The 12,272-nt window shown below is 51.7% G+C and overlaps 1 protein-coding gene across 1 annotated transcript; it reads right to left on the bottom strand.

Moving 5' to 3' along the window:
- Positions 1-428: 428 nt before the first annotated feature.
- ECH1 (enoyl-CoA hydratase 1) lies at positions 429-11,315 on the bottom strand. The gene is made up of 10 exons (XM_032248875.1): positions 11,042-11,315; positions 10,294-10,501; positions 10,059-10,147; positions 2,766-2,890; positions 2,631-2,679; positions 2,376-2,440; positions 1,451-1,521; positions 1,281-1,352; positions 859-1,009; positions 429-721 (listed from the first exon to the last, which is right to left on the bottom strand). Exons 1-10 carry the CDS (start codon positions 11,103-11,105, stop codon positions 617-619), a joined length of 999 nt encoding a protein of 332 aa, XP_032104766.1. The 5' UTR covers positions 11,106-11,315; the 3' UTR covers positions 429-616.
- Positions 11,316-12,272: the final 957 nt, after the last annotated feature.

Below are 12,272 nucleotides of genomic sequence, written 5' to 3'. Positions count from 1 at the left end.
AGAGAGAAAGAAAAGAAAAGAAAAGAAAAGAGAAGAGAAGAGAAAGAAAGAAAAGAAAAGAAAGAAAGAAATGAGGCTCAAGATTTGGTAACAAGGGAATCCCAGCCAGACGCCAGGACTGGATCCCATGTGCTGTGGAGTGAGAGGTGCCAGGCAAGGCACAAACACTGCCCTCAACCCCAGGGCAGGCAGGGAGACCTGGTAGCCTTGCAACCCAGAGATAGCTCAGTGACTTTTGCTCACTCTCTCCTTCCCCGGCTTCCTCGTGACCCTTGGCTGCCTGCTGCCAGTCTGAATGGCCATCACCTCCATCCCACCCATTCCCATGTGTACAATCTCTAGCCCCAACCCTCAGGGCTGCAGTCTCTGGAGCCCCCAGATACATCCCAGCCCTTCCCACTTCTCCTCTTTCCAAGTAGGGCACCAGGTTCTTTACTTTGCTTTATTGTTTGTGGGGTGAAGATAAGTCCTTGGGCTTGAGGAAGTCAGTGTCATAAAGTTATAAACTGGGAGATGGGGTAAGAAGGCACAGAGGACAGTCACCGCCCATCTTCCCTTTCTGCAGATGAGGTGGGTCAAGGTCAGCCCCCTGGCTAGGGCCTAAGACGCAAGGGCTTCAGAGCTTGGAGAAGGTGACGTTTTTCAGCTCCTTCTTCTCGGTCGCGGCCTGGACCGACTTGATGAGGTCCTGGGTCTGCAGCATGCTCATGTTCCAGGACGCCTGGTGCCGAGGGCGTGGGAAAGAACCGGCGAGAGGTTAGCAGGGGCCAATCAGGATAAGGCATCCAATCACCCTGCGCCTTGATTGGTCGCCTGGGGTTAGAGGAGGGCTGTGATTGGTCGGAGCGTGCGCCTTACCATGTAGTTGAGGCCCTCAGCCACCGAATGGTCGCGAGAGTAGAGCAGGTTGACCTTGATGCCCTGCACCGCCACGGGGCTCTTGCTGGAAATCTCGGCTGCCAGCGCTAAGGCTGCATCGAGCATGACTTCCTTGTCTGGGAACACCCGGCTGCAGCGAAAGAGATTGGCGCCCGGGCGGGCTAGGAAGGGCTCTCTCCCCCAGTCTCCCGCAGGTGAAGAGGAGCCACTCACGGAGGAAGGCCCAAGACCTCAGACAAACAGCCCAACAGGAGCAGGGGGCTGACGTCTAGAGAAATGACCTCTCCAAGAAAGAATGCCACTGGGAACTCTGGAGCAAGGAGACAAGGGGACCCAGAGAAGCCTCCATCCCTTCAGGCCTGGCTGCCCCCAGCACTGAGCCACCAGGGCCTAACACCTACCTGACCAGCCCGCTGCTCAGGGCCTCGTCAGCCATCATCTTGCGGGCGGTGAAGGCCAGCTCGTTGACAAGGCTGCAAGGGGGGAGCATGCATCAGGAGGTGGCTGCCACCCCAGGGCTGGGAGACGCTCTCTGGTCCCCCACCCACACCCCCACACCCTCTGCACCCACCTCTGGTTCCCAATGACCCTGGGCAGGCGCTGCAGTGTTCCTACATCGGCAGCCAAACCTATGTCCACCTCCTGGGGGAGGAATCCGGTCGGTGTTTGGTTTCTGCCCAATGTTGTGCCCCATGCAACCCCATGTCCATGAAATTTCATGTTTACTGCAGAGTCCCCCCCACCACCTCCGCCTCAGTGACTCCCTCCAAAGCCCTGTTCAATTGCCCAGACAGCTTCTTGACCCGGGCAGGTTCCTTCAACCTAACAGAGCCCACCTTCCCACTCACCCGCCTCCCACTTCTTCAGAGCAGCTCTATCTATCACCAGAGAGGCACCCTCCTCACCCTACCCGAGACCCCTTTACTGCGTCCCCCTGGATCCATCCTGCCTCCCACCCTCACCAGTATGGCCCCAGGGGCAATCCCTGCCCCTGGCACCTGCCAGCCTTAACCCCACCCCACACCTTACCCACTCACAACTTCACGTCTTGACTTCCTCTTTGGCCAAGTCTTTTTTTTTTTTTTTTTTTTGAGAAGGAGTTTTGCTCTTGTTGCCCAGACTGGAGTGCAATGGCACGATCTCGGCTCACCGCAACCTCCGCCTCCTGGGTTCAAGCAATTCTCCTGCCTCAGCCTCCCGAGTAGTTGGGACTACAGGCACGCACCATCATGCCCAGCTAATTTTTGTATTTTTAGTAGAGATGAGGTTTCACCTTGTTGATCAGGATGGTCTCGATCTCTTGACCTCGTGATCCACCTGCCTCGGCCTCCCAAGGTGCTAGGATTATAGGCGTGAGCAACCGCGCCCGGCCTTGGCCAAGTCTTACTTTGTCAGGTTTGACTCTGACTCTTCCATGAAGCCCTCGGGGCTCACTCCAGCCCCCCAATCCCACCCCACTGCCCAGCTCTAAGCAGGAGCTCAGGAGGATGACTCACCTTCACCTGGAAGAAAGCATCCTGGGCACAGTACCGGATGTCACAGGCAGTGACAAGGTCCACACCTAAGAGGTAGAGGCCAGGGATGCTGAATGACCACCAGAACCACCCCCGCCTCCCGAAACATGGAGCTGCTGCCTCTTGGGACACAGTCTGAACCTCTGACAGAGCAGAGGTTGGATGCCAGTGGCCGTGGCATCAGGGCAGCAGCGTGACCCAGGGAGCACCCGAGCAGGAGGACAGTTGCAGACTCACCTCCGCCAATGCAGCCTCCGTGGACGGCAGCAATCACAGGCTTGGGGCACTGAGATGGAACAGGAAGAGTGGTGTCAGGGCTGGCCCAGGGGAGGCGGGCATGGAGAGGGATACCCTCCAGCCCCCTAGAAGCACCTTCTCAATGACAGTGAAGGTCTCCTGGTATCGAGTGATGAGGTCACGGAGGTACCAGCTGATCCGGGCCACATCATCTCCTCTGGGCTGCATGATATCGGAAGCCATGTCCATCAGGTCAATACCTGGTGAGAAGGTATGAGGGAGCTCACCTAGGCTCCCAGCCCCCACCCATTGCCCCAACCACGGGTCAGAACCCAGGCAGAGCGGGTTTGAACACCAAGGCAGAAAAAGCCACTCACACAGGACTTGGTGAGGGATTGCATGTGGCCTGAGAAGGAAAGAAAAGCTAGTATTTGTTAAGTCATTACTCACTGGATCCTCGCAACAGTCCTACCAGCCAGGTCCTATTACTGTTTGTGTTACCAGCAGGTAAACTGAGGCACAGAGAGGTTAAGCCCTTGCCCAAGGGGTCACATCGGCTGATGAGTAGTGAATTATTTTAATTAACTCATTAATGTAAATAGGGTCTCACTCTGTTACACCAGCTAGAGTGCAGTGGCACGATCATGGCTCACTGCAGCCTCCAACTCCCAGGCTCAAGCAATCCTCCCGCCTCAGCCTCCTGAGTGGCTGGGACTGTGCCAAGGCTGGTCTTGAACTCCTGGGCTCAAGCAGTCTTCCCACTTCGGCCTCCCAAAGCACTGGGAATTCAGGTGTGAGCTCCCATTCCCTGCCAGAAGTGGGATTTTTAAATCCGGAACCATGCAGCTGGCTCCAGAGGCCATGCTCTTCCCTCAATATGCCAGACAGCCTGGAACTTAAGGTCTGTGGCGTGAGGAATGGAGTCAACGGTGGCAATGTTTCCTGAGATGAGAAACATGTCAGGATGCAGCAATTTCTGTGGCTCCGACTTCAAGATGATCCCGAATCTGACTTTCCTCCACCAGCTGGTCTCCATGAGCCCACCCTGCTCTCCCTGTTCCCACCTGTGTCCCCAGTCTGTTCCCTACACGCAGCCAGGAGCCAGTGGACACCTTCTCGGGTCAGACAGACCCTCTTCTTCCCTCCTGTCACTCTTAGAACAAAATGCAAAGTCCTTGTCATGACTTTACCTTGCATGAACACCGTTCCCAACCTATTAGGTTGGGCACACTGGCCCTCAACAGTGTGTGTGTGTGTGTGTGTGTGTGTGTGTGTGTGTGTGTGTGTATGTGTGTGTGTGTACAAGCGTGCAAATCTCAGCACTTTGGGAGGTGGATCAAGAGGTCAGGAGAGGCCGGGCGCGGTGGCTCAAGCCTGTAATCCCAGCACTTTGGGAGGCCGAGGCGGGTGGATCACAAGGTCAAGAGATTGAGACCATCCTGGTCAACATGGTGAAACCCTGTCTCTACTAAAAATACAAAAAATCAGCTGGGCATGGTGGCGCGTGCCTGTAGTCCCAGCTACTCAGGAGGCTGAGGCAGGAGAATTGCCTGAACCCAGGAGGCGGAGGTTGCGGTGAGCCGAGATCGCGCCATTGCACTCCAGCCTGGGTAACAAGAGTGAAACTCCGTCTCAACAAAAAAAAAAAAAAAGAATTTAAAAAAAAAAAAAAAGAGGTCAGGAGATGGAGACCATCCTGGTTACCATGGTGAAACCCCGTCTCTACTAAAAATACTAAAACTGGCTGGGTGCGGTGGCTCACACCTGTAATCCCAGCACTTTGGGAGTCCAAAGAGGGTGGACCACCCAAGGTCAGGAGTTAAAAAGACCATGCAGCCTGATCAACATGGTGAAACCTCGTCTCTCCTGAAAATACAAAAATTAGCCAGGCATGGTGGCACGTGCCTATAATCCCAGCTACTTGGGAGGCTGAGGCAGGAGAATCGCTTGAACCTGGGAGGTGAGGTTGCAGTGAGCCGAGATCATGCCATTGCACTCTAGTCTGGGCAACAAGAGCGAAACTCCATCGTAAAAAAAAAAAATTTGCCAGGTGTGATGGCATGCACCTATAGTCCCAGCTACTCAGGAGGCTAACGCAGGAGACTCTCTTGAACTTGGGAGGCAGAGGCTGCAGTGAGTTGACACAGTGCCACTGCACTCCAGCCTGGGCAATAGAGTGAGACTCTGTCTCAGAAAGAAAAAAAAAAAAGACCCAGAGGATAGGGAGGGAGCCAAGGATCTTTGGGCTGACAACCATCCTTCCATCTTCAACAGCCTCAGTCTGACTCCATCACTTCCTTCAGCTCAAAGGTCATCTCCTTAGAAAGGCCCCCCAAAACTGGCTAACCAGTGGCCCCATGCTCTGTGTCCTGACTCCGCCTTATCTCCAGGCTGCATAGCTTGCCATCCTATAATTATGCCCTTATCTGTTGAGGCCTTGACTCCCTTTCTAGAACATGAGCTCTGAGAATGCAGTTTTCGTCTTTCTGTCCACTGCTGTAGCCCCTGTACCTAGAACAGGGCCTGGTACACACGAGCTGCTCAATAAGTGACCAATACACACAACAGTCCCTGTCCTCATGGGAAGGCAAACAATTGAATTAAAAAACACACTTGGCCAGGCACGGTGGCTCACACCTGTAATCCTAGTACTTTGGGAGGCCAAGGTGGGTGGATCACCTGAGGTCAGGAGTTCAAGACCAGCCTGGCCATCATGGTGAAACCCCCATTAAAAAAAAAAATACACTCTGGGGCTGGGAGCAGTGGCTACTGCCCGTAATCCCAGCACCTTGGAAATTCGAGGCAGGAGGCTCGCTTGAAGCTAGGATTTTGAGAATAGCCTGGGCAACATAGCAGGACCTCCTCTCTATAAAAAAGAAAAAATTAGCTGCGCATGAGGCTGGGCGTGGTCACCTGTAATCCCAGCACTTTCAGAAGCTGAGGCGGATCACCTGAGGTCAGGAGTTTGAGACCAGCCTGGACAACATGGTGAAACCCTGTCTCTACTAAAAATACAAAAATTAGCTGGGTGTGGTAGTGCATGCCTGTGGTCCCAGCTACTCGGGAGGCTGAGGCAGGAGAATTACTTGAACCTGGGAGGCGGAGGTTGCAGTGAGCCGAGATTGCACCACTGCACTCCAGCCTGGCGACAGAGCAGACTCTGTCTCAACGACAACAACAAAAAAGCAAGGACTGTATCGCCAGGCAGCCTGAGTTCCAAAATCCCAGCTCTGCCACTTACAAGCTGTGAGAATTGGGTAAGTTTTGCTCCCTCTGGATCTGTTTCATCTTTAAATGGGGCTTAGAGCAGAACCTGTCTTGTGGGCTGTGATGAGAATTAATTAATATGTTTAAAGTTCTTAGAAAGGGCCCTGACACACCATGAGTGCTACGTAATTGTGGCCGACTTTTTCTTTCTCTAATTAGTAGTTCTACTCTATCACTGGGTCATGGCATGACCCAGAGTTTCTTCCTTCTAGCCGTCAGGGTCTTGCGCTGAAAATAAGATGAGATGGCTGCATTCAGCTGGGAGCTGAAAGATGAATGGCACAGCCACAAAGGAGCCCCACCTTTCTGTTCTCAGACATGAGCTCTATGAGAGCAAGGGGTCAGGAATGGGGGCTGCCTGCCATTTCCACATCTCCGGCACCCAGGAGGGGGCTCTGACTCTGGACTGTGTCACTGAATGTTTGTCAAATGAACCAGTGAACAAAAGGAGGAACAGACAGAGATGCAGAAAGAAAGCAGGAGGCTGGGCGCGGTGGCTCATGCCTGTGATCCCAGCACTTTGGGAGGCCAAGGTGGGAGGATCCGTTGAGGTCAGGAGTTCGAAACCAGCCTGGGCAACATAGCAAGACCCCACTTCTACAAAAAATAAGAAAACTAGCTGTGCATGGTGGTGCACACCTGCAGTCCCAGCTACTTAAAGGGCTGAAGTGGGAGTATGGCTTGAGCCCAGGAGGCCAAGGCTGCAGTGAGCCAAGATTGTGCCACTGCACTTGAGCCTGGGTGACAGAGGAGGGCCCTGTCTCAAAAAAGAAAGGGCCAGGCATGGTGGCTGATGCCTGTAATCCCAGCACTTTGGGAGGCCAAGGCGGTGGATCATGAGGTCAGGAGTTTGAGACCAGCTGAAGAACATGGTGAAATCCCATCTCTACTAAAAATACAAAAATTAGCCAGGCACCTGTAATCCCAGCTACTCAGGAGGCTGAGGCAGGAGAATTGCTTGAACCTGGGAGGCGGAGGTTGCAGTGAGCCTCACTGCCGTCTAGCCTGGCAGACAGAATGAGACTCCATCTCAAAAAAAGAAAAAAAAAAAAAAAAGACAAGCACTTTGGAGGTCAAGGCAGGCGGATCACCTGAGGTTGGGAGTTCAAAACCAGCCTAACACGGTGAAACCCTGTCTTTTTTAAAAAAAAAAAGAAAGAAAGAAAGAAAAGAAAGTGAGGGAGGGAGGGAGGGAAGAAAGGGAAGGAAGGGAAGGAGAGGGGAGAAAATGAGGGGAGGGAGGGAGAAAAGGGAGGGAAAGAAAGAAAGGGACGTTTGAAGATGTTAATGGACAAAACAGAAAGAAAGAGTTTACTGTCTGTCTCCCCACTGAGTTGGGAACACCACGACAGCGGGGCCTGGGACCAGGTTCCTAGCACTGGCTGAGTACTGTGTAGAAATCGGCGTATGAAATATTTTGCTTCTGGTTTAGTCCTCAAGGGCCAACCCTTCCACAGACAACTGCATATTCTGGCTGGACAAGAAACAAACAACTGGGTCAGGCATTGATGGTTCACGCCTGTAATCTCAGCATTTAGCACTCAGCACTTTCGGAGGCCAAGGCGGGCAGATCCCCTGAGATTGGGAGCTCGAGACCAGCCTGACCAACATCGAGAAACCCCGTCTCTACTAAAATTACAAAAATTAGCCAGGTGTGGTAGCACATGCCTGTAATCCCAGCTACTTGGGAGGCTGAGGCAGGAGAATCGCTTGAACCTAGGAGGTGGAGGTTGTGGCAACTCTGCCCACTTCTCTTGCTGGGAGATTTCTGTTTTTGCTTTTGTTGTTGTTGTCTTGAGATGGGCTCTTGCTCTGTCACCCAGGTTACAGTACAGTGGCACAATCACATCTCACTGCAGTCTTGTCCTCCCTGGCTCACGCCATCCTCCCACCGCAGCCTCCAGAGTAGCTGAGAGTGTGGTCGTGCACTGCACCCAGCTAATTTTTCAGTTTGTTGCCCAGGCTGGAGAGTTAGTTTTTAAATCTTTTGCTGGGAGTACATGCATGGTTTGTAAGTCAGCATGAGGCCAGGCACAGTGGCTCATGCTTATAGTCCCAGCATGTGGGGAGGCCAAGGCAGGAGGATTGCTTGAGTTCGAGAGTTCAAGACCAGCCTGGGCAACATAGCAATCATCTCTACAAAAAATAAACTAAAACATAAAAACAGAAAAACCAAAAATACTAACTCCCACAAAGCTACCAAAACAGGCAACTCAACACTCTTTGGAATTATATAATGGAATCCAAAGCATCCACATCTTATTCCTGTATCTCAGTATCCAGGAAACAATCCAGACTAACTCAAAATACAAAGAAACAGGAAGTGAGAGCCATTTTTAAGAGAAAAGATAATAGGAAGACTGACCCCGAGATGACCCAGATGTTGAGATTAGAAGACAAAGATTTTAAATCAGTCGTTATGCCCAATGGCAGAAAGAAAAATATGCATAACAAATAAAAAATATATAACTGACCAGGCACACTGGATCACGCCTGTAATCCCGGCACTTTGGGAGGTTGAGGTGGGCAGATCACTTGAGGCCAGGAGTTCAAGACCAGCCTGGCCAACATGGTGAGACCCTGTCTCTACTAAAAATATAAAATTTAATGGGGCATGGTGCCGGGCGCCTGTAATCTCGGCTACTCAGGAGGCTGAGGCAGGAGAATCACTTGAACCCAGGAGGCAGAGATTGCAGTAAGCCAAGATGGCTGTTTAAGGTCTTTCAGGCTGACTGACTGCATCATGGACTATGCCATGGTAACCTCTTTAACCTGCGCGTACACTCCAGATGAGTTCCTGGAACTAGAAAGTCTGAAGTAACTGGAAAACCACAAAAAGGCAAAGAATAATCAACCCCTGTGGAGCCTAATTAACTTTGAGATATTCTATTATTCCTTATTTCCACCTCAACTGATACGGCAACTGGACTTTATGACCGACCCTGGTCAACCTTGTGACTCCAGACCCTACAACCCACTCCCAGCTTGCAAAAGCCACCCTGAACTGTAACTTCTGTAACTTTCCATTGCCCTACCCCAAACCTATAAAACCAACTCCAATCCCACTGCCCTGTGCTGACTCTCTTTTGGACTCAGCCCACCCACACCTGGATGAATAAACAGCCATGTTGCTCACACAAGGCCTGTTTGGGGGGTGGTCTCTTCATTCAGAGTGCACGTTTAACCATCGGGCCACTACCTGGGCAACAAGAGCAAAACTCCGTCTCAAAAAAAAAAAAAAAAAAAAAAATCACTCGATGTGCTTCACAGGAGGATAGAGATGGCGGAAGAGTCAGCACCTGTGATCAGTGGAAATTCTCCAACCTGAAGAACAGACCAGTAGGTCAATCCAAAGATCTACCTGACATGTAACTGGAAATCAATTCGTGAGTTGAATAGTTGCAGGAAAGCATGTTATTATGCTATATAACATAGACTCTGAGAAGTTAAGCACCTTGTTCATGGCCACAGATCCAGGATGAAACCCAGACTTCAGAGCCTATGATCCCATCATGTTCTGTTGGACTAATTTTTATATTTGAATGTTTTAAATTAGGCTTTTTAAAAAAATGACAGGGCTGGCTGTGGTGGCACCTGCCTGTAATCCCAGCACTTTGGGAGGCTGAGGTAAGAGGACTGCTTGAGCCCAGGTATTTGAGGTTACAATGATTTATGATTAGGCCATTGTACTCCAGCCTGGGTGAAGGGGCAAGATCCCATCTCAAGAAAAAAAAAAAAAAAAGCCAGGCTTGGTGGCTCACGCCTGTAATCCTAGCACTTTAGGAGGCTGAGGCAGGTGGATCATGGGGTCAGAAGTTCAAGACCAGCTGGCCAAGATGGTGAAACCCCATCTCTACTAAAAATACAAAAATTAGCCAGGCACAGTGGCAGGCACCTGTAATCCCAGGTACTCGGGAGACTCAGGCAGGAGAATTGCTTGAACCCATGAGGCGGAGGTTGCAGTGAACTGACATCGTGCCACTGTACTCCAGCCTGGGCAATAAAGTGAGACTCTGTCTCAAAAACAACAACAACAACAAAAAAAAAACTGATAAGTGTAAGTTAGAAGCTGCTTAAAAGCCTAATAAAGGAGCACTGCCCTACTGTCTATTGCCAGGAGCTAGGAAGGCTGGTAGCGTGGGTATGAAGAGTGGCCAGTACCTGCAGTGAACACTTTTCCTGCACCAGAGATCACCACTGCCCGACAGTCATCGTCTCTTGAAATCTTGTTGAAGCACTCTACCATCTCTCTGTGAAGCAATGAGTAAAGGGCTACAGATGGGGTGGGAATACCCTGCCCTCATGTCCATCTCCCCTGCCCACTTTCCACTCTCGCCCAGTCCCGCAGCCTCCCGCCTCCCCGTGCAGGCAGGCCTCCAGGATCTGCAGGTTGGACCTCCAGAAAACCCTGTTCATAGCATTCCTCTTGTTGGGCCGGTTGAGCTGAACGTGCAGAACATGTTTCTGTACAGACGTCACACGAAGGGACTCATAGCTGTGGTCTGGGGCTTCACCGAGGGCTACTCCAGAGGCCTCCTGTTTTGCAGAGGAGCCAGTGAGGCGAAGGCTAATACTGAGGCCCGGGTGGTTGGAGGCTGTCAGTGCTGGGGAGAAAGGGAGAGCTTCTGATGACCCTGGACTGCAAGACACAGGCCTATAGAATTAGGGAGCCCTGGCCGCGTGCGGTGGCCTGTAATCACGCCTGTAATCCCAGCACTTTGGGAAGCTAAAGCGGGCGGATCATGAGGTCAGGAGTTGGAGATCAGCCTGACCAACATGATGAAACCCCATCTCTACTAAAAATGCAAAACTTAGCTGGGCGTAATGGTGCATGCCTGTAATCTCAGCTACCTGGGAGGCTGAGGCAGGAGAATCGCTTGAACCCGAAAGGCAGAGGTTGCAGTGAGCCCAGATTGTGCTTCTGCGCTCCAGCCAGCCTGGGCAACAAGAGCAAAACTCAGTCTCAAAAAAAAAAAAAAAAAAAAAAAGAATTAGGGAGCCCTTCAGAAGGGAGCACAGAGCACAGGGATCCCTGAGTTTAGGGGGCTTGAACCCTTCGTGATCCGGGATAGACTTCCCCGTCCTACAGCTGCTATGACAGCACGACAGCGCGATGGACCCCCACAAGTCAAAAGGTGACTCACGCCGGGTCAGCAGGTCGCGGAGTCTGCGAGAAGCCACCATCCCTGCCGCCATCGCTCCCCCCATCGTCTTCTGCGTATTCTGACCCACAAACCCGCCGGTTAGCCAAGGGGGCGGGCACAAAGGGCCTCCATGTTGAGCGAGGGCGTCGATGCCACAGCACAATAAGCAATGACGCCGTTCGTTCCGCCATCTTTACTAAGGGCAGCCGAGTTCCAGTTGCCTTTCATAGTGACAGCCAGACTCAGAAACGGACCCTTTGCCCCAGTGGGAACCTGGCCTAAGCAAATAGTTCCCGCTAAAGTTCAACACAGTGCTGTTTCATAATGATGGAATAACTCGTGACAGCTGAAAAGTTCAAGGACATAATGGCAGCAGCGCTTGTAATCATGGATGTATATATCAAGTAAACTAAAAAGAAAAAAAAACTTGCAGGACTGTGAGTTTACCCACGTAAAGGAATGAGTACAGATGGGCCAACATTAAGCGCTGACTGTATAATATGAACTCCCACGAGATCATACTGTTTCCCACTGTATGCAGAGGAAACTGGCCCAGGCACCAGAAGGCACTAGGTTCAAGGTCGCTGGGCTTCAGGAAGGCTGAAGCAGGATTACCTGGCTCGAGTTCATGTTCTTTTTTTTTTTTTTGGGACGGAGTTTCGCTCTTGTTACCCAGGCTGGAGTGCAATGGCGCGATCTTGGCTCACCGCAACCTCCGCCTCCTGGGTTCAGGCAATTCTCCTGCTTCAGCCTCCTGAGTAGCTGGGATTACAGGCACGCGCCACCATGCCCAGCAAATGTTTTGTATTTTTAGTAGAGACGTGGTTTCACCGTGTTGACCAGGATGGTCTCGATCTCTTGACCTCGTGATCCACCCGCCTCGGCCTCCCAAAGTGCTGGGATTACAGGCTTGAGCCACCGCGCCCGGCCAGAGTTCATGTTCTTAGCCGGGAGGGGTGGCTCACACCTGTAATCCCAGCACTTTGGGAGGCTGAGGCGGGTGGATTACGTGAGATCAGGAGTTTGAGACTAGCCTGGTGAACATGGTGAAACACTGTCTCTACTAAAAATACAAAAATTAACCAGGCCTGGTGGCACACATATGTAGTCCCAGCTACTTGGGAGGCTGAGGCAAGAGAATCGCTTGAACCTGGGAGGCGGAGGTTGCAGTAAGCCCTGATCACGACACTGCATTCCAGCCTAGGTGAGCCACTAAGAGTATGTCTCAAAA

The sequence above is a fragment of the Sapajus apella genome, unplaced genomic scaffold (genome assembly GCF_009761245.1).
Source record: "Sapajus apella isolate SASKATOON/1434 unplaced genomic scaffold, GSC_monkey_1.0 scaffold68, whole genome shotgun sequence".
NCBI classification, from domain to species: Eukaryota; Metazoa; Chordata; class Mammalia; order Primates; family Cebidae; genus Sapajus; species Sapajus apella.
Note: the sequence above shows the minus strand (reverse complement) of the source record. Positions and strands in the feature narration are given on the sequence as shown.